The sequence below is a fragment of the Condylura cristata genome, unplaced genomic scaffold (genome assembly GCF_000260355.1).
Source record: "Condylura cristata isolate star-nosed mole 26May11 unplaced genomic scaffold, ConCri1.0 scaffold00015, whole genome shotgun sequence".
NCBI classification, from domain to species: domain Eukaryota; kingdom Metazoa; phylum Chordata; class Mammalia; order Eulipotyphla; family Talpidae; genus Condylura; species Condylura cristata.
This window is the reverse complement of record NW_004567116.1, coordinates 37,186,446-37,208,593: the sequence shown is the minus strand read 5'-3', so window position 1 is coordinate 37,208,593 and position 22,148 is coordinate 37,186,446. Positions and strand designations below refer to the sequence as shown.

Here is a 22,148-nt window from a genome sequence, read left to right as displayed (position 1 = left end):
TCTCTGGTGAATCCTCTCACCGCCCCTGCATCTCTGGCCTGTACCCCAGTTCTGTATGCACAAATAAATAAATCTTTAAAAAAAAAAAAAAGGCAGCATTCCTAGGCATTAAGGTAAAGGAGGAAACAACCTTAGGATTCCACCTATAGTTAGGCAAGAGCTAGCAATGCATTAAGTAAGTCCAAAGTCTGTTTGGGGTCCCCAGAAGAGCAATTTAGTCACTCTGGCAAAGACTAGTCAGGGTACTCAGGGTCATCTGTGACCTGTGAGGATGTTACCATCATCATCAAAAGTGAGCTCAGCCTCATTCCTTCAAATCCTACAATATCTCGATTATAGCTAGCTCCCGGACCCTGGGCCCAAGACTCATCGAGTGTGATGATTCTTAGGGTCATCCCATCCTTAATGCTGCTGTCATTGCTCTATCCATTTACCCATTTTTCTGATTCTTTTCCTGTGGTTACACTAGTCTTTCTCAAGGGGTGCTATTGACATTTTGAGTAGTATAAGTCTGCATTTTATAGCAGCATTGTTTGTATGATGGAATAAAGTGAAGTTAAAATTACCCTTAGATTCCTAACCTACATGGTCAGTCTAAATGGTTTTTCTTCATAGACTTTTAGCTTCATAAAATGCTAGCAAATATTAGCTATCTTCTAATATTGTTTACAGGAACCCGTTTCTAGAAGGTGAAGGAAGGTAGGGCAAGTATGTCTCTGAGCCTCCCAATCTGTGCTTTAACCTGAGCTCTGCTTTTATTTCTTGAAAATACCCATACTTCAGTGTTAGATTCCAGTTAAAAGAAAGAACTTTATTGCTAAAACAAAAAACAAGATTGAAAACCTTGAATTGGGCCTCTTACTTACGGATGGAAAAATTTAGATTCAGCAAAAAAAAGTAGTTTATTCAAGGCCTTGCCACCAAAAAAATACCTGATTTGGGTTAGAACTGAGAACTTTTCTCAGTATTGCTACTACTGCCTCAGAACAAATCACTCTACTTCTAAGCATTAGTTGTAAACTTAAAGTGAGAATCTTTGCCTTTCTTAATAGGGTTACTTTGAAGATAAATAAAGGGCTGTGAAGTGTCTTTTATAAATGAAATGGTATAGTGTGGTAGTTTAAAGCTCTGGATACAGAAAGATGGGGAGTTCTGACTTTGGTTAGTTATTTGGTTTCATGGCCTTGGGTAAGTTTCTTTTTATTGATTTAACTAAGAAGTAATAATGGTAACTGCCTAGGAGTCATTATGAGATGGTCTGATAAATAAAGCAGATATCTATAAGCCCCTTGGCAGATAAGATCTCTGTTCTCATGGATTCCCATCCATGCCTGTTCTGTTCTATTAGGATGTCTAAAAGGGTTTGGAAGTATAGGGATCCCTCATTCATGGGCATCCTGTCATCCCTTGGGCTGTGTGCAGTTCCTAATCTTTTTCCTCTTCTCTCTGACTTAGGATCCCAAGTATCCTGTGGAGAATTTGCTAAACCCAGATAGTCTGAGAGGACCTTGGCTCAGCAGCCCTCAGGACAAGAGTGGGCAACTAAAAGTGGAATTGCAGTTGGAGAAGGCTGTGCCCATAGGCTACATCGATGTTGGTGAGTTAGTTCTTTGGGGCCTAGGAGCCTCTGTGGGAGGTCACGGGAATAACATCTACCAGAGTATCCCATCAATCTGGCTTTTCCTGAAATCCTGCAATATCTCCTTGGTGTGAAGATGGATTGTGGCCCTTGCCCTGGGGTCAGATATATGTTGTTGGAGATCACTTAGGGATCCATTCACACAATTGAATTTGAATGGCACCCTGCTTTGATCTGTGTGATATGAATGAAGTCTTAGAACATTGATATAAATGCCAATAAATAGTATATGTATATACCTGTGTAAATATCCATGTAAAGAAGATGCTGGAGGATCAGCTGTGCAAGCTTATCTGAGAAGGCTTCATAGTTCATAGGAGTTTAGGATTGAGAGTTAAGAAGTTTGGTCAGAATTTACTGGAATAAAAAACTAGCAGAGACCAATGGTCTCAACTCTGTCAGGATAGAGAGATGTCAGGCTCCTAGCAAGGATGAAGAGAGACAGACTATCTCCCAGGGCCAGAGCACAAAGAAGTGGCAGGACTCTTCCACTGGGAGGTTTCTGGCTGGGAGGAACTCAGTGAAGCTTCACATCATCATGTGTTGTGTTGAGGTCTCACCCCACTTCTGTAACTGACGCCACACATCACTTGTCCTTTCTGAGCTTCCAGCTGGAACTACAATGAAGAGTTTCCTCTTCCCACCTGATTCCTTTGTTTGCAGTCTGGGGAGCTCCTTTCATCCCAACACCCTATCCTTCTCTCAACCTTTTATTCCCAGGTAATTGTGGCTGTGCTTTCCTGCAAATTGATGTGGGTCGTTCTTCCTGGCCCCTGGACAGACCTTTTGTCACCCTGCTCCCTGCCACCATGCTAATGTCCCTCGCTGAATCAAAACAGGGGAAAAACCGCTCCGGGGTCCGCATGTTTAAAGATGGTAAGGAGAGCAGAGCAGAAATGGGGGATGGAGGGGTGAGAGATATGCAGTGCAATGGAGGACTGTAAAGTACAGTGGGAGGGGCCCTTGATGAGGCGTGGTTCTGTCTGTTGGAGGAATAATCTTATTTAAACATAACATGATTCAGTGTAGTATGATGTAGAAACCTTATTTGTAATGATGGGTTTTGTTTGTATAAATGGGTCTAAGTGGATAGTGGGTATGGAAGCTATGTGATGGTTATTGTTATGTAGCATATAGAGTTGCCTAAGTTTTCTTCTATGCAAATCTGTTCACTCTGCACCACTAAGAAACCTAAGATCTGGCCTTTAAGTATCTCAAGCTCTTAGGCACTCATACATTTCTCTGTGTTTCAAATGTTCTTGTAATGTTGGGTAAAAAGAGGCACATAATAACTGGAGATGCATAAGGTGAAGAAGATGGGGTAGAACTAGATATTGCTGGAAATAAAGATGAGGAGAGTTGTAATATTGTTACTGTGAGTGGGTGGACTGGGTATGTAGTGGCCTGAAGGCAGTTTAGGTTTCATGGTCCAGGAAGGGCAGAGATAACTTAATCAGTGGGGAACCTTGACCCCAACACTACAGACTCTTGTTAAAATGAGGTATTGATGAGGACCCTGGAGAGATGTAAAATAAGGGTATACTTGGGTTGGGACCAGTGTGGACCTGTGACAATGAGGATGGGTTGTAGGAAGGCAAGGGGCTGGAGCTAATAGCATCCTCACAGGCCCACTGCCAGCCATAAATACCAAGGCCTAAGGGGTCAATTACTGATGAGGTCCATTCTTCTTTTTATTGGAATATATGTAAATCCTGTTTTTCCTCTTCAATATGAACTTTCTCCCTCCTATTAATGTATTTCAACTCCCCCTTATTTCTCTCTTATTTTCCTTGAGGTGATTTCCTGGCTCCAGCCTCAGGTGACTCATGGGATCGACTTCGTCTTACCTGCTCCCAACCCTTCACACGGCACCAGTCTTTTGGCCTGGCCTTCCTACGGGTGTGTTCCTCCTTGGACTCAGAGGACCCTGTGACAGGTCCTTTGGCCCCTGGGAGCTCTGGACTGAGCAAGGTACATGCAGTGTTGAGGTATATACTTGGTATTTTCTCATTCTTTACAGTTTCTGGGGAGGAAACTGGTGCTTGATAAAGGGATAGACACACTCATACACACTACATTCACGTATAAACATAAATGGACTTCCTGCCCTTTCTTATAGGTATCAGTGAATTCTTCTTCCTTTCCACATTCAGAAGATTCAAGTGAATGAACTGTCAGCTCTTCGCAGCTATTCATTCTTTAGCCATAGGAAGTTCTTTTGGATTTGATTTAACCCCATTCTCTATTTCTAGGTTCTTGTGGGGGGGAGGAGGGTAGTGGTGGCTTCCATCAAACACTTCCTTTCAGCACTTAAAATCCCAGGTCATTGTTTTTCTCTGACCTACCTGCCTACCAAGGTCAGTTACAACCTACCAAAGACAGTTACAGTTCTCTGCTTTCTCTCCTGTCCAGCACACCTACTTGTAAGAGAAGATGTGTATATATAAGTTTCTAGTTGTGTACAGGTATAGACAATTGAACACCCCTTTCTCAGTCAGTTTACTAATTGTTTTTGTTTCCTAAGCCTTTTCGGACTCCCGCTTTCCTGTCAGTACTCTCTCCATTTATCTTTCCAAGCCAGTGACAATTTCCTTTCCCAGTCACTAAAAAACAAATATGAGCCCATAATCACACAAGCTAGACTCAGTATTTTAAAATTAAAAAAATACTTCTGGGCCTTCCTGGGGGCACAAGGGATTAAGTTCAGTACTATGAAGAGATCCACAGCCACGGAAGCACAAGTCCAATCCCCAGCCAGGGAGGTGACCCACATGGCATGGCAGACATTTCCTGACTTGCCTGCTGCTCCCCTAAGCAGTGTATTTCTGTCAGTCTGCCTGTTCTACTCCCTACTCTGTCTCTGATGAATCCTCTCCCCTTCTGCACGTCTGGCCTATACCCCAGCTATTGCATACATAAATAAATCTTTTTAAAAAAATACTCTAACTCATCTAGCCCCACCTGCCTCATTTTATTATCTCTGACTTACATATTCAAAGTCACAGTAAGCCAGAGCAGAGTGAGGACTAGAAATTAGGTTTCCTGTCATTACACTATATTGCTTCCTATGTACACAGTGCATTTTTAGAAGCTTCAAATATTTGACATAGCCAATAGAATCTCGGTTCCCAGAAGTGAAAACTCACAGGTCTCACTCTTTTCGAGGCTACTGAGAAAATGAAAAGACTGACCATACTGGGACGAGGAAATGAAGTTCAAACAGACAAGATAGGAATAGATGCTTTGGCAGTATAGCCTTGGGAGAGACTCAGATAGCTAAGATAACGCTTCATCTAAGACTTACCCTTCCAGTGTGGGAAGAGCTAAAAAATGCAAAAAGCCTAGTGAAAGCAGTTCAGTGGGCTCTGCCAGGTTTGGATATTGCAGTCCTGGCAGTTGACATGCATGGAACTAAATTCTGGCTGCTCAATAAAATGGAAGTTCTGTGAGATTAGGGACTTGTCTGTCTTGTTCCATAAGGCATTTCTGGTATCTACCAGTGCCTAGAAGAAAGTAGGCTTTTAGTACAAATGTTCATTATATAAATGACTTCTCAGAGGAGAATTGTAAAGATCACCATAAAATTTATCATCCAAGCTAAGACATTTGAGAGCAAAATCAATTGCTATTAATAATGATACCATTATTAAGCTGGACGACCCCACACCAGGACACATGTATGATCACCCTAATTATAGGGTAAGAGCTTCCTGGAGTCTTTTCCATTTTGGCCATCTAAATTACTCTGAACTTGTAGGACCATGGTGGGATCAAGGAGGAAGGGAGTCAACAATTTCAATGTCAGAAAAGCATTGAACATTGATGAGTGAAATATATATGCAGGTAGTTCAGTGAAACTACAGGAAAGAGAGATCCTGAAACATTTCTATGAGAGAGGGGTGGTAAATGCAAATGAACTTAGTCACCAATTTTATATTAAGGAAACAAAAACACAGAAAAGTTTAGTGTAGTGTATTAGGGGGTCCAAACTGCTAAATAAATCTTGGAGTGGATTTGAATCTAGGCTGCCTGACTCACTTAACCCATGTTCAGGAGCTTAATTCCTTTTTTTTTTTTAAAGATTGATTTATTTATGCATATAGAACTGGGGTACAGTCCAGAGGTGCAGGAGTGGTAAGAGGATTCACCAGAGACAGAGTGGGAAGCAGAACAGGCAGAATGACTGAAATACACTATTGAGGGGAACAGTGGGCTATGCAGGAGAGGTCTGCTGTGCCATGTGGATTAGCTCCCTGGCCGGGGATCAAACTCATGTCACAGTGACTGGCAATAGCTTGATAGCAGTGTGTCTTTAACCTTTGCACTACCAAGGAGGCTCCTAAATAGTATGTAATTTCTCTCCTGTGAGTATATAAGAGAGATAAGTGATTTGAGTTTTGTAACTATATAAATCAACCTTTTATGTGAATAAATATGTATATTTGGTTCTATACATGTAGTTATATATATATACACACACATAGGCTTTGCTGAGTTTTCACATGATATCAGTCATGTTTTTTTTCCAAGAGTGTGTATTATCTATCTTTTTTTTTTTTTCCCTAAAGATTTATTTATTTATGCTTACAGAACTCGAGTATAGGCCAGAGGTGCAGGGGCAGTGAGAGGATTCACCAGAGACAGAGTGGGAGCAGAACAGGCAGAGGGACAAAGTACACTGCTGAGGGGATCAGCGGGCACGTCAGGAGAGGTCTGCCGCGCCATGTGGGTCACCTCCAGACCAGGGATCGAACTCATGCTGAAGTGACTTTAACTTCTTAGTGCTGCACTTTAACCTGCTGCGCCACCAGGGAGGGCCCATATTATCTATCTTTTCCCCAGGTCTTTCAGGACAAAAACCTTAGCATTGTGGAACTAAGTAAACAAAATCACAGAAACTCACACTTAGGTTGTGCACACACTAGCAAAGGTGCCATGTACAAGTTACACACACAGTAACAGATAGAGTCACTCACCTAGCTGAATTTCTCAGGCTTAGGCATGTCTCTGACACTAGGTGGCAGAGTCCCCCGTAGTGAATGTCTGTATTCCATATTTCTCCAGAGTTCTTCTGAGGCTCAGAAGTCTGGCAACAGTCCCTGGATGGCTAATCCCTCTATCCGGAGAACATTCTTCCCAGATCCTCAAACGTATGTAGCTGCTGGAGTGAAATTCTGGCTTCTTCATTCTCTCTCTTGGAACAAAAATGGCAGCCAAACACTGATAAGCACAAGCCCAGACTGGATTCACCGATTTGTTCACATACTGTAGAACTAACTTGATCTGATATCAAATCAGGTTTCTTGGTTAGATGCCATTGACTTTGATGAGCAGAATTGAGTATTCTGAGTGAAATCAAGTATTCTCTTTTTCCCTGCAGGAACACCAAGGAAATCTCAGATCTTAAGAATATCCTAAAGCAGCTACAGCCAGGGGCCTTGGGGCGTTCAGCCCACATGGTACTTTCAGCTGCCCGCAGGGCACCTCCATCTATCATGGCAAGCCCAAGAAACAATTGTTTAGAACCAGATCTGAGTCATCCAGACAGTGCAGGTGAGGCTCCAGGACCTAACTTTGGTCCTTAGTGTCCCTTGTACCATCTTTCCTCCCTGAATCCACTACTGCTACATAGGGCAGACTCACAGATGGGACCTCATGTGGGAGAAAAGACAATTGTCAGTATCTTGTTACCAGAACAGGAATGAAATACTGTATAGTAACTGAAAGAGCACTGGCCTAGGATTCAGGAGTCCTGATCTCTATGGGCCTCAGTTCCCCCATCTTCAAAGTAAAGGCATTAAATCAAATAGGATTTAGGCCCTGGGTAGATGTTTTGAGGCCCCTTTTCTACAAGCAGTTTTCAGACATCCAATTCTGGCACTGTCTACCCCAAGATAATATTAGATTCCATAGGTAAAGGGCTTCGTCTCCTAAGACCACCCTCCAGATGCCAGTCACAAGCCCAGGCTGTTACCTGTGCTTCTGACCACCTGTCTACAAATCAGGGGTGCCCACAACCCTTCTCCTTAAGTTCAGTTAATTTGCTAAAATGAGTCAGAGAACTCAGAAATATTTTACTTATTAGATTACCAGTTGGTGTTAGGAGGATATAATTTAGGAACAATGAGAAAGAAGAGATGCATATGGGACTTTCCACATATGTGGGAAGGGGCTAGGGACTATCATACCCTTCTGAGAACATCACTCTCCCATAATCTCATGTTCCCCAACTGGACATTCTTCAGGAACTGTATACTTTGGATTTTTATAAAAGGTTTCTTTATACAGGCATATCTGATTCAATCATTGACCACTAAGGATTGCTTCAACCTTTAAGGGGGGACTGAACCCTCTAAGCACATGGTTGCTAGCACCATCCTGGGGTTTTATAAATCATGATTTCATAAGCTTCTTCCTTTATTAATGTTTAGTGATCAGTTCAGGACAACTAAATAAAGATGCTGGTATATGGAGCTTATAAAAGAAATAAAGTGGAAGAGAGTATTAAAAAACATTTGAAGTTCCTACTTTTGCTAGACACTTTATTTCATGTAAATTTAAAAAAAAAGTGGTGTTACACCCATTTTATAAAAGCTGAGGCTCAGAGAGGTTAAATATTATAAGTCTCACCGCTAATAGTGACAGGACCAGAACTTGAAGCCCAAAGCTCTTGCTTTTTTTACTATCCTAGTAATAACTGTCTATTAGACAAAGAGTTCTAATTGAAATCCTTAGTTTGTCATTGTTTCATTGGGAACATTTCCCAAAAAGCTTACCTGTTATTTCAGAGAATTTAGCACATTAGTGAAGCAATGAATATATATCATATCATTGCAAAAATGAGTATATTTGATTATCTATCGATGCATACTTACCCTCAAAACATAGTTGCCGGAGGCTAGCTCCAGCCGAGATAGGGTACATGCAGGAAAGGACTGTGTCAGCAAGTGAGGAGACATAGGCACTCGATCAGGTGGCAAGCATCTCCTGATGATAGTTAGGAATCTGAATCTGGCTAACCTTTCCTTGGACCTGGATCTGTGATCTCGGTTCAGCTGGAAACTATCTGCTCACAGCTCACTCGCATGATTGGTGATAAGTTGTATAGTTCCTCAGGAGTGAGGCTTTCCTCATTCCATTGCCACAAGAATCTCTACATAACATCTCATAGCCTGGCAGCTTGCTTCATCAGAGTGAGAAAGCAAGAGAGAGAAAGTGCTAACAGGGAAGAAGTCACAGTCTTTTGTAACCTCATCACAGAAGTGACATCCCATCACGTTTGCCATGTCAATTTGTAAGAACAAGGCAGTAGGTCTACCCTGCACTCAAGGGGAGGCATGCATACTGGGAGGCAGGGGTCACTGGGGGTCATTTCAGAAGCTGCTTCCCACATAAGGAAGGATATAGTTTACTTTAAGAGATGGAGAACTGGAGGGGAACTAACCTTTGTGGGGTCCTTGTTATAGGCGCAGCATTGGAGCTATCCAAGTGTTTTGAAATAATAACACCAATATTAAATACTAAAGAAAATGTTTCACTACTTCTGAATAGTTAGGCAAATGGTTGTTACTGGGATTTGTTATCACTCCTTTGACAGATATTTGCTGAGTGTCTCATACCTGTGAGGCTCTGAGCCAGAGATACCACAGTAAATACAACAGCAATGCTGCTACTCTAATGGAAAGACATGCATGTCACACACACACACACACACAAAAAAAAAAAAAACTATAAAATTTAAAATTTCTTCAAAGCCAAAGAATAATAGAAAGACCAGTTACAGATGAGAGACTCCAGGAAAAGTACTTCATAGAAATTAACACTTCCTATAAGACTTGAAGAATGAGAAAATTAGGCAAATAGGGATAAAAAGGATATTCACAAAAGAAAGGACACCATCTGTGAAGTCTCCTTTGTTAAATGAGCTGGATTTAATGAGCAATTTTTAATATAGAGCCCAGACCAGAGGAGCAAAGCACAGAGAATGATGTGGGCAGAACGAAGAGACGGAAAATGCAAGTTAAGAGGTAAGTAGGCCAACTTAAGAAAACTTGGTCACCTCCCCAAACTTTATTGCTCTCCTGTAGCTAGCCTCCTCCTCAGTCAGGTTTCAGTTAGGTCAGAGTACCTTGTGTCTAAGTCTTGATCTAATCGTCTGGACCTAGAAGGTAGTGGAGAAAAGATGAACTTGTTCACATAGTGTCAGACTTAAACCTAGGCAAGGTTGTTACCCTGTAGTGAACCAGAACTTTAAAATAGTATAGACTACATTAAAATGTAACTCCTGTTCTGCTTAAAAAGATAAACCACAGAATAGCATATCATCTATTCGTTAAGATCTGTATCTAGAATATTTAAGGAATCCTTATAACGATAGCCTAATTTCTTGAAGGAACAAAGAATCTAAATAAACTTTTCTCTGAAAAAGATACAAAAGTTGCCAATAAGATGGTATGAAAAAATATTCAGCATCAGGACTCACCCCAGTAGTGCAGCAGATTAAAGCACAGCATTATGAAGCTATCCGCAGCCACTGTACCATGAGTTCAATCACCAGCCAGGGAGCTGACCCACAGGGTGCAGCAGACTCCTGACCTGCCTGCTGCTCCCCTCACCAGTATACTTTGTCAGTCTGCCTGTTCTGCTCCCCACGCTGTCTCTGGGGAATCCTCTTACTGCCCCTGCACCTCTGTATGCATAAATAAATCTTTAAAAAAAAAAAAAAGTTCAGTATCATAGGTCATTGGAGAAAAATCAAAACCATAGTGATCATTCCACACTCACTGGGATAGCTATAATAAAAAAGCTAGTCACGGTGTTGGCAAAGATGTGGAGAACTTTGGACCCTTATACATACATTGCTGGTAGGAATTAAAATGGCACAGCCACTTTGGTAAACAGTTTGGCACTTTTTCAAATTTAAAGATACAGTTACCATATGACTCATCACTTCCTCTCTTGGTATGTGACCCAGGGAATTAATAACCAATATTTACACAAAAACTTATAGACAGCTATTCATAGCAGCATTATTCTCAATAGCCCAAAGCAGGAAAGAAAACAGATACCTATTCACTGATGACTAGGTAACAAAAGTGTAGTCTATTTATACAAAGAAATAATACATTGGGATATCATTCAGCCATTTAAAAGGAATGAAATACTGTTAACTGCTATAATGTGTATGAACCTTGAAAAATACTAAATGAAAGACAGTCATAAAAGATATATATTGTATAATTTGCTTTTATGAAATGACCAGACTAGACCAACTTAGATAGAAAAAAGATTAGTAATCTGTGGGGATAGAAGAATGGTGAGTGACTACTAATGACTTCAATAGTCACTCTTTAGGGTGATAAAAACATTCTGAATTAGTTGTACTTATACAACCTTGTGAATATACTAAACTATTGAATAAATTTACTTTAAAAGGGCAAACTTGGGCCTCCTAGTGGTGCAGCAGTTAAAGTCTCAGCACTTTCAAGCTACCACCAGCCACTGTGACATTAATGCAATCTCTGGCCAGGGAGCTAGCCTGGCACAGCAATATATAAGTGTTCAGATTTCTCCATGTGGCACAGCAGACCTCTCCTGTCTCACCCGCTGCTCCCCTCAACAGTGTATTTCAGTAGATCCACTGTTCTGCAATCCTCTCATTCCCCCCACACACATCTACACCTCTGGCCTACACCCCAGTTTATGTACACATAAATTAATGAAAATAAATAAATTTAAAAGGGTGAACTTTATGTGATGTGATTTTTATCTCAAAATAATGAGAGACATAAAGGCAGTCATATAGAAGCTCTGTACTCACTGTTTAAAGGTTAAATGACTTATCTTAGTCTGTCCAACAAGTGGGAAAACCAGGGTGTCTGGCTCCCCATCAGCTAGTCTGTCCTTTCCACCTTCACTTGAGGCTTCTTTAGTCTTCCTGTTCTCATGCTCATAGCCAGTGTTTATTCTTTCTCACAGGTCTTTATCCAAGTCAAACTCTCGTACAGAGAGGAACAGGATAAAAAAGACACGGCAAAGAGCACAGTGCCAACCCCAGGCCCAAAAGAGCAGCGTCCAGGAGAGTGGGCAGTGCCCCATTTGTGCAGGTAACTGCTTGGGTGCAGGTGGCCCTGTGTCACTACTATCCATCCCTTGATGGGGGAATAGGCGAACTGGGAATGCTACCAAGAAGTGCTGAAATTTGGACTCCCTGCCACTGTCATCTGCAGTGCCTAGGTGTGGAACTGTACTTTCACTCACCTGTAAAATCAGGACAAGTCTTTATTGCTCACCCTGTGCTAGGCCGAGCTGAGGATGGGACATGGCACAACCTGGCAGCTTGTTTCATCATCTGGCCTCCAAAGAAACAAGGAACAGAAAATATAAAGCACCTTCAGGCTAGAATTTCCTTCGAAACTTTTTTCCTCCATGTCCAAGTTCCACTTACTGTCTCTGTTCAAATGATACTTGTTTGTCAAGTCTTCTCTGGTCTTCCTAGATAATCTCTCCCAATGGAGCTCCTGCCACGTTCTCCTGGGGCTCAGTGTTTCTCACCTTCTGTTTTGCACTGTGGTTATTTGTGGCCATTGCTAACCTTTTCCCCTCTGCTGGGCAGTCTGAAAGGACAGGCCTGGATTTATATCCCCCAGCTGCTAGTCAGGCACATAGCAAACACTTGATAAATGTTTGGTGGGCTTATGACTGGACAGTGTCTCCCAGGGGTAAAATACTCAGCCATACTAAATTTCTGCCAAAGCAGTTGCATCTTGACAACAAATGTTCCCTTCAGCCTGCTCAGGGTGGCATGCTGCCTGGGAGGAGGCTCAACTTTGTTTCCCTTCTCTCTCCCTTAGGAACCTTCAGCACTGACATTCTCCCCCAGCATGCTGCCACTTGTGGAGAGACCTCCCCGCCTCACGCAGCCTCTCCCTGTTCATCGCCATCTTCTTCACCATCTGTACTATGGGTGCCCTCCCCAGAGAGCTCACCTGTTTCCTGGGTCCAGTGCCCTATCTGCCAGCTGCAGTTCTCAGCAGGAGAAGTAGAACAACATGCCAGCATGTGCGGGGAGACCTGAGCCCTGAGGTGCTGTGGTCTAGAGGTCCCCCTGACCTTATACCTGGAACTGTAGACTGGCTCTCTTGACAACTGAGAAGGGCTGATGAGGCCAAGCACCCTGTCTCCATCCCTCCACTTATTCCCTCAGGACTCTACTTGAGGGCACTTCTGGGCAGCCCCTTCCTACTCCCAGTTGTCAAGGTTTTTGTCACCATGGCACCTATTCTCCCAAGGAGAGCATCATTTTTCTCTCTGGAATAGAACTGGTGATCTCTCAGACTGTAGTACATAGTCCAGAATGTCTCTCCTTCAGTTAGTGGTGTGTGTCCTCGTGCCCATTTTCCTAAAAAGGAAAACAGAGGCCCAGTAAAAAGAAAAGCACTGCCTAACAGGCAAGGTATGTGGTGTGCAGGGAAGGTGAGAATAGGTTTTGAGTATGAGTGCCTTCCAGCATCCCATGAACTTTTAGTGTCCTTGTGGGTTCCCTTTCTAGGTCTCATCAGGTAACAGGGTTGCTGAGTGACCTTAAGTAAGTTATATTAGGTTCAGAATTAACCTTCAGTAACAGAAAATCTCTGCTTTGTCCACAGACCTTTTAAAGGGACCGCATGTATTAATGACTGAAAGATAGTTCTAGGCTTGGCCCCTGAACTCAGACAATTCCCTGTCCCCATCTTTAAAATGAGGCAGTTACACCAGAGAGTCTCTAAGCTTACAGCCCATAACCCCCAGTTTTAACATTCTAAAGTTGGTCCACACTTTCCATGAGCAACTACATCTCTCCACTTTCCCGGAAGATTCCTTGTGTGGCATTAACACCGCTGCCCTGGTCTCCAGGGTTCAGGGCAAAGGGGGAGCAGCTGGTCCTGGCAGGGGGCGTGCCCAGGGCGGAGTTTGGATGGATACAGAGGAGGAAGCAGGCACTCTTTGGAGAGCAGGCAGGAGTCCAGTCCTTTGGTGCGTCCAGCATAGTAGTTGAGCTATGGACTCCCTCACGGTAAGAAGCCCTCTGCTTCCCTCCTTTCCCCCACACTGGTCATACTTCTGGCAGTGATTTGAAGCTACAGGTTGACTCAGAGGAGCAGCAGGGTCATCTTAGCTGCAGTGTCAGTGGTGGACATCACCACAGGGTGGGAAATAAGCCCTTTGAGCCCTGAACCAGACTCAGCGGAAGAGTGGTGAGGATGGGTCTGGGCCTGGTAGAGAAGAGATCAAGGAACTCTGAAGGGCAATATGCCCCCCAAAACAGAAGAGGGTAAGGCTAGGGGGGACTGGTGGAGGAGGAGCCTGTTAAGGTCCCTCTAGGAAGCCTGATCAGAGCTGAGGGGCTTAGGAAAAACCCAGTTCGAAGATCCTCCTGTGTGTACATGTCCAGTCTTGTCTCTGGGAGGCTCTGGGACTTCCAGAGGGAGGAGCACAGCATCAACAAGATGCCACTGGGTCCTGTGGGTCAGGCTCCCAGCGGCTTAACCAATCCTATTTTTCAAGATACACACATTTGACTCCACTGCATTGGGGGGTGGGGGGGAGTTTCCTATGAGGATGGAGGTTGTACTAAAAAAGACATCCCCAGTCAGACCCAGTCCTCCCACTTTCTTAACCTAAGAATCCACAAAATAAAATGGCTGAAAATATTTTTGTTTGTGATTGGGACAAGGAAAAATAAAATGATGGCCAAGTATAGAGAGTTGGAGCCTTTAAGGTGGCAGGGGGAGGGAGGTCACAAAACAGGATTGAAGACTTGGGAGCCCACCCTTTCCATTTCTTCATCCAGCCACAGCCAAACTGGACTGAGATCGTGAACAAAAAGCTGAAGTTCCCACCACCACTCCTGGATGCCATCCAGGAGGGGCGGCTAGGTCTTGTGCAGCAGCTGCTGGAGTCTGGGGCCGAGGCCACAGGACCTGGGCCAGGCGGGCCCTTGCGGAACGTGGAAGAGGCCGAAGACCGCTCCTGGAGGGAAGCTCTCAATCTGGCCATCCGACTGGGCCATGAGGCCATCACTGATATATTGTTAGCCATTGTCAAGTTTGACTTCCGACAGATCCACGAGGCACTTCTTGTGGCAGTGGACACAAACCAGCCGGCAGTGGTGCGTCACCTGCTAGCCCGGCTAGATAGAGAGAAGGGCCGCAAAGTGGACACAAAGTCTTTCTCACTGGCTTTCTTTGACTCTTCAATCGATGGCTCCCGCTTTGCACCTGGTGTCACACCGCTCACCCTGGCCTGCCAGAAGGATCTGTATGAGATTGCACAGCTGCTTATGGAACAGGGTCATACCATTGCCCGGCCCCACCCTGTCTCCTGTGCCTGCCTGGAGTGCAGCAATGCTCGCCGCTATGACCTCCTCAAGTTCTCCCTGTCCCGCATCAACACCTACCGTGGCATTGCCAGCAGGGCCCACCTCTCACTGGCCAGTGAAGACGCCATGCTGGCTGCCTTCCAGCTCAGCCGAGAGCTCAGGCGCCTTGCACGCAAGGAGCCAGAGTTTAAGGTTGGTTTCCCATACTTGCCCCTGCCCTCCTGTTATCTGTTCTTCCACCAAGGCTTACATAGGATTGTGTAAGTTGTTCTGGAAAGTGGAAAAATAACAGAATGAAGAAGCTCAGTTAGTCCTCAGGGAATTTCCATTTTGAGGGTGGTTACAGAATCTCTAATGGCAGTGCCCTAGGGGCACATCTGGTTATGGGGGTAGCTCATAAGTGGTTCCCTGAGTCAGGACAAGGGAGAGCAAAGACAGAAAAGCAGACAGACTTAGAGATGGCAGGAGAACCCATCCCTTCAGAGTGCTCTCTGTGTGATCCCACCTAAAACAGTATGTAGAGTCTCCACACTTGTGATGACAAGCAGAGGATAGACATGGCCCTCCTAGACACAGCTTCATTTAGTGCCTCTGTGCCTGGTGTTCTAGGGTTTCCAAAAGGGCTTCTAGAAAAGAGGGGTCAGGAAATGACAGTTGTGTTCAGGAAAGACTCCTTAGAGGAAGCAGGACTCATCTTGGCTACACAAGCCAGGAGGGGCAGATGCAGAGGCAGAGGGAGGGTATCCGAGGCAGGGGACGGTCCAGGCAAAGGCTCTTGACCAAAAAAAGTCAACAAAGGGATGAGTACAGACAAATACAGACAAACCCTGTATGGGACAGAATGTGTAAAGAGGAGCCAGGGGACCTGAAGACAGGAACCAGTGAGGTCCTTGCAAATGACCAGTACAGTTTTATCCATCCCTCTCTACTGACATCCCCCCTATGCAGGCAGGCAGGCCCCTGGACTCCAATTACCATCATATGTGCCCAATCAAGGATATTAAAACCGAGGCCTGAGGCAGGGTGTGGACTGCAGGTGAGTTGGGAGAGTGTGTGTCCTCCACCTGGAATTCTGGGAGGATCAGCGAGTAAAGCGCTCCCCTTGCAGAAAAGGGCAATTCTTTCCAGAGGACTTTCCCTCTAGTCTCATAGCAGCCCACAGAAGGAGGCAGAGCAAGACTGCTATGCCTTTTCCAAGAAGGAAACAGGCCTGGAAGGGGAGGTACCATACCCAATATGACAGCTCCTGGGTCAGTGGTGGGCCTCAGATGTCACCACCTGCAATTCTAGCCTGGACTCTCACCAAGGTTAGGGCCCCAAGTAAAACTGAGGACTGACCCAGCTGCTGTCATATTAGGTATGGTAACTCCCCTTCCAGGCCATTTCCTTCCTAGATAAGAGGGAAAGTCCTCTGGAAAGAATTGTCCTTTTCTGCAAAAGGAGCTCTTTACTCTCTGAACCTCCCATAATTGTGGTGGAAAGTAAAGAGGCAAAACTGCCTTATCATCCATGTCTCCTCAACTTGCCAACACAGGTTTTCCTATGAGGTAGTTGCTTAAGGAAACTAGATAAAAGACAAGAAGAGTAGAGCAGAAGTGAGACAAGAAGTTGGGATTAGAAAAGGAATATACAGGGCATGGGCAAAGGTGCTGGGGTTGGGTGAAAGAGGGATAGGTAGCATCAGATAAGTCAGCTGACACAACAGGTAGCTCAATAAGAGAGGTGAGGTAGCGAAGAATAGAGGCCCAAGGTGACTCCAGCTGTGGAGTACTGGGGACCCAATGTCAGGACAGAGGCTGCACAGGACCACTGTTAGGAGGGAGGGAGGCTGACTTAATGACCCCAGATCCCCAAGGGGTCAGACAGACACGGACCTACTTCTCCCCTACAGCCTGAGTACATTGCCCTGGAGTCACTGAGCCAGGACTACGGCTTTGAGCTCCTGGGCATGTGCCGGAACCAGAGTGAAGTCACTGCAGTACTCAACGACCTGGAAGAGGACAGTGAGACTGAGGCTGAGGGCCTGAGCCAGGCCTTTGAGGAAGGCATCCCCAACCTGGCAAGGCTTCGGCTAGCTGTCAACTACAACCAGAAGCGGGTCAGCTGGGCCCTACCTGCCTCCCCACCCCACCCTGGCCCTGCCACCTTTAGGCATCCCCTCACACTAAGTCTTTGCCCTGCTTCAGGACCTTCTCAGACCTTTATTCTGAGCACCCTTTTATCTAGGCCCCCATCCTCCCTTCTTACCTTCATCCAAGTGCCTACCCTCTCCATTATCCACCAGGACCTCACCACACACACCTGCAGCCCCAATATGTGGGCCTTACACTCACCTATGCCTCCAGCCTTCTGAGTAACTTTGCTCCAGTCTTTCTTGTTGGACTCAGTATCTCTATTCAGCAAGATAAAACAAGAGATCTTGGAGCTTTAATATTATCTGGTTCCATTATTCCCTGTCTCATTATCCCCTGCCCCTTGAGCTAAAGATGAGCCCTGTCAAGCCTTCCCCAACCCTATACTGTTCCCTCTCACCTAATCCACTAGCACTGCCCTCATAACGACTCCCCTGGCCCTGCCTCCAAGACCCCAGCCCACACTTTCCCTAATCCTTTGCTCATCAAGCCTATTCAGGCTGGCCCAAATCCTGAACATTCTGACTTGGGTACCCACTTCCACCCGCAATCTCCTGCCTTAGATTCAAGAATGTGGGATCTGGAAAATCCAGGGAAAACTCTGCGTTCAGGTTCTTCTTCATGGACAAAGATACTAAGCCCAAAGAGGGATGGGGGTGAGGGGTAGGAGCTGACCCATGGTCACATGGTAACTGAGGGGCCTCTCACACCTGGGAAGTATAGAAACATCCTTTAACTTCTATGGCAAGAAAGTAAGAGCTGTGCATCCAGCAGGCTCCCCACTTCTCCCTGCTTATGCCTCCTCTGCTTAGTTTGTAGCACACCCCATCTGCCAGCAAGTCCTGTCTTCCATCTGGTGTGGGAACCTGGCCGGCTGGCGTGGAAGCACCACCATCTGGAAGCTCTTTGTCGCCTTCCTCATCTTCCTCACCATGCCCTTCCTCTGCCTTGGCTATTGGCTGGCACCCAAGTCCCGGGTACTAAGAATAAAACTAAAGATAACCCTCATTTATTGGCCACTTGCTTTATGCCAGGCCCCGGGTCAGGAATGTTCCATTAGATAGCATCCAGAAGTGGACAGTAAACATTCCACTTTGATTTCACTGAGGAAGCTGCATAGGGAACACAAGCACTTTTCTTGTCCAAGGGACACAGCAGACAGAATCTAAACTGGGCTCTCTGCCTCCAAAGCCTGAACTCTCCTAAAGAGAGTTCACCCCAACCTACAAATTCTTTGGGAGTCTTTGTGGATCAAGGCGTTTTTATTCCTTCAGTCCACAAGTACTTCCAGCATTGTGCCTGGCACTGGGGCTGTAATGGAAAAATTAACCCTGTTCCTATTAATCAGCTAAGGAACAGTGTTCCAGCAGCAGGAATAGTACCTCTGGGGGCCTGGGGAGAGAAAAGGTAAAGTGTTCAAGAAAGAAGGAAGGCTATGCTGCTAAAGTAGAAGTGCAAATTGTGGGCATTGGAAACTAGGTGGGGCTATGTCACTGAACCATGGGAGCCATTGTGGGTTTTAATGAGGCAAGTGATCCATGAGTTCTGTGTTTGAGAAAGTCCTCTCCACTAGTGCCGTGAAGCGTGGATTGGGGGGTGGGCACGGGGACAGAAATCAGGGAAACTGTCAGCAGAGTGTTAAGAGGATGTAGAAATGCCTTCAGCATTCTGGTCTGAGTAGCTGGGTCATTTTCTAAGAAGGGGACCCAAGTTTGGAAATAGATGAATTTATTTTTTAGCATGTTGAGCCCAAGGAACCTCTGAGGGAAATATATGAAATATAGGACCTTCAGTTCTCTAGCCAAGGAAATAGGGATAAGAATACCTACTCGTTAGGTAGGAGACAATGGACATGAAAGTGTAGGATCTAGTATGTAGTACATCATCAGTAATGTCTGAATAAGTGAGTGAGAGAAAAAGGGAGTGGTGTGTAGACTGAGCACTCTGGAAGTTCCCAGGAAGGAGAGTTGTGAACAGGACTCAGAGAGCCATGCTATCCCTCCTTCCCCTCCAAAGCTGGGCCGCCTACTAAAGATCCCAGTGCTGAAGTTCCTGCTGCACTCTGCCTCCTACCTGTGGTTCCTCATCTTCCTGCTGGGAGAATCCCTGGTCATGGAGGCACAGCTGAGCACCTTCCAGGGCCGCAGCCAGAGCGTCTGGGAGACTTCCCTGCACATGGTCTGGGTCATAGGTATGCATGTGGGACCTGTCACTCTGGCACTTACCCTTGGATGGCCCCTCATGATTATTACCCCAATGAGGGAAACCTCTCTCTGAAAATATAGCCCCCTAAGCATAAAACTGCACCTACATGGGCCCTGGTACACCGAGGGATCTTTCCCCTTCACCTCTAGCCCAGGGACCTAGCCCTGCAAGAGACAACCTGAGTAAGGACCCCATTCTTCATCCACCCTGGGACCAGTCACTACCCATGTTGGAGGTCCCTATCTGCCAAAATAACATCCTGGTTTAGTGTTAGGTGGCAAATTACCTTGGTGATATGGTCACCTGCAAGTGTATCACCAGTCTATTCAAAAGGTTCTGGAACAGAAAGTTTCACAGACCACATGAAGATGCTAAACCATATGGTTTCTTACATGGAGGGCTTCCATATGGTGGGCTTACGATGGTGGCGTTATAAGGGCCACGGTTCAGGTTTAAGCAGGAGGATACAACAGGCAAAGTTGCCTGGGTCCAACACTTAAACTGGGGTATAAGTATGTTTGACCACAGTTGTAGTTTACAATCAACCTGATGAGCTGCTATGACTTCTCTGCCATCTTTGGGCAGAGGACATGTGAGACTAGAATGGGTATCACCAGTAAGCAGCTGATTGAGGATCTAATACCAAGGGCCTTGTTTTCTTCATGCATAAACACTCTTCTACTAGCCTTTGTTCCCCTGCTCCTCAATCTTAACATCTTCCAACCTCATTGTCACTACTTTCGTCTCCCTCACTAGATTACCAGCTCTGAGAGGAGATGCACCAAAGGACCCCACTGGCATATGGTAGAAGCCTAATAAGGTTCATTTAATAATGACTATTTTGCCTTATTCTGGACTTGGGAGACAAGGAGATGAATTGGACCTGGCCCCTGTCCTTGAGAGCTCCAAGTTCAGGGGAGGTGTGTGTACACAGCTCAGGAAGAGGTAGCCTCCATGGCCTCAGTGATGGCATCCCAGAGATGATGAAGAGAGCACAGAGCAGGGGCAGCCCACTTCCCCAGCAGGGAAGGCATCACCAAGAGGGCGCCAAAAAAGGAGCAGCTGGCTTTAAAATGGTGAGGAAGGGCATTCTAGGGAGTGGAAACTGTGAGTGAAAACCACATGCTTGTTAACCAGGGAATGGAGAAGGGTACAGTGTGGGCCTCCTGGAAAATGGGGCCCAGCTCCCAACCCCTCTCTCCAGGCCTAGTGCTGGTCCCACTGAGTCATGGGCGCCCTGAGCAGGCTGATAATTTGGACTTTTCAAGTCAATATTCCTAAACTATTTGTCAATATTTACTTGGTGATTGGCTGAAGAACCAGATTTCAATCATTCCCTCCTCATAACCAGTTTCTCCTGGGTGATACTCATGATCTGAAAATCAGCTGACCACACCTCAAATGAGGCTACATTAGTCCAGGCCTTATTTTCACATAAAGTCACTTTGTCCTTGACCAAACTGTTTTATATTTTATAGTTTTACCCTGTGATGTTTTACTGCCCCCGCCCACCATAACCTAGTTCTGAGCTGGAAGGAGTTGAAAATTCTGCTTCATTCTGTCCTGGCACCCTGCCACCCCTATCCCCCAACCCCAGGCTTTCTCTGGTTTGAGTGTAAGGAAGTGTGGATCGAGGGCCTGCGCAGTTACCTCCTGGACTGGTGGAATTTCCTGGACGTGGTCATCCTGTCCCTGTATCTGGCGGCCTTCGCGCTGCGGCTCCTCCTGGCTGGGCTTGCATACATGCACTGCCAGGATGCCCCGGATGGGGTTCGCTGCCGCTATTTTACCACGGCTGGTGAGTGACATCAACCCAGACCTGAATCCCCCAGTTCTTCTCTTCCTTGGCTCTCAGTCTCAGCTCCCACTCCACCCTGCACAGAGCGAAGTGAGTGGCACACCGAGGACCCCCAGTTCTTGGCCGAGGTGCTCTTTGCTGTCACTAGCATGCTCAGCTTCACCCGTCTGGCCTACATTCTGCCGGCTCACGAGTCTCTGGGCACTCTGCAGATTTCCATTGGCAAGATGATCGATGACATGATGCGGTGAGTGTGGTCTCTGCGCAGAGCATCCTCCTCCCTGACAGACTCTGCTGACCTCCTGCAGTTCTAGTGCAGCACAAGGGTTCTTAGCCTGTGTTCCTTTATAGAGTCCAGAGATGTCTGAAACTATTGGCAGAGTTGCAGGTGTAAATGTATACTCTCTGCAGAAAGTATCTGTACCTTTCATCTAATTCTCAAAGAGGCCCATGACCTAGAAAAGACAAAGCATCCCTAGCAGAAAGAGCTCTTGCTTAGAAGATCAGGGCCAATTGTGTCACGGTCTCCATGGCTCTTTGTAGGCCTCAGTTTTTCCTTCTTCCAGAAAGGGCACTGCAGCCAGGTGTCTACAGCACTGCAGCTGTAGAGTGTCCTCCTCACTCTACAGCTGCTCTTTGAATTCATGGTATTGTCTAGTCTTCTTAATACTGATCACCTAATCACTTAAAGCTAATCAGAGGCCACAGGGGGTGCCTGGTCCCCTGGGGAAGGACAAAGTGGGTGCCCTTGGTGGAACAGCCCTGGCTTTGTCTGTGGACATACTCAGCTCAGCTTAGCTTGGAGGAAAAGCTCCCTCCCCACCTCTGAGATGTTTAGCCCTCCCTTTTGTAGGCTGACTCTTACATGTGGCTTTAACTCTACTAGTGATGAAAGCTGTTCAACAAGAATCTGACCCTCATGCATTCCTGTACCACATCTCAGCATCTCAGTCCCTCCCAGGGAGACTGACCCATCCCCAGCTCTGACAACTTAACCTCAATACCCTTTATTCT

At 45.7% G+C, this 22,148-nt stretch overlaps 1 protein-coding gene across 1 annotated transcript in view; it reads left to right on the top strand.

Moving 5' to 3' along the window:
* The first annotated feature begins 1,349 nt into the window (after positions 1 to 1,349).
* Positions 1,350 to 22,148, top strand: part of LOC101632869 (short transient receptor potential channel 2-like) — a 27,173-nt gene continuing 6,374 nt past the window's right edge. The window contains exons 1-16 of the mRNA XM_004683686.2: positions 1,350 to 1,361; positions 1,456 to 1,597; positions 2,360 to 2,515; positions 3,435 to 3,610; positions 6,704 to 6,789; positions 7,020 to 7,192; positions 9,594 to 9,666; positions 11,618 to 11,745; positions 12,493 to 12,605; positions 13,495 to 13,542; positions 14,472 to 15,191; positions 16,891 to 17,097; positions 17,944 to 18,108; positions 19,148 to 19,322; positions 20,934 to 21,134; positions 21,219 to 21,381. Coding sequence (XP_004683743.2) covers positions 1,350 to 1,361; positions 1,456 to 1,597; positions 2,360 to 2,515; positions 3,435 to 3,610; positions 6,704 to 6,789; positions 7,020 to 7,192; positions 9,594 to 9,666; positions 11,618 to 11,745; positions 12,493 to 12,605; positions 13,495 to 13,542; positions 14,472 to 15,191; positions 16,891 to 17,097; positions 17,944 to 18,108; positions 19,148 to 19,322; positions 20,934 to 21,134; positions 21,219 to 21,381 — 2,738 coding nt within the window. The remainder of the gene's footprint in view (positions 1,362 to 1,455; positions 1,598 to 2,359; positions 2,516 to 3,434; positions 3,611 to 6,703; positions 6,790 to 7,019; positions 7,193 to 9,593; positions 9,667 to 11,617; positions 11,746 to 12,492; positions 12,606 to 13,494; positions 13,543 to 14,471; positions 15,192 to 16,890; positions 17,098 to 17,943; positions 18,109 to 19,147; positions 19,323 to 20,933; positions 21,135 to 21,218; positions 21,382 to 22,148) is intronic.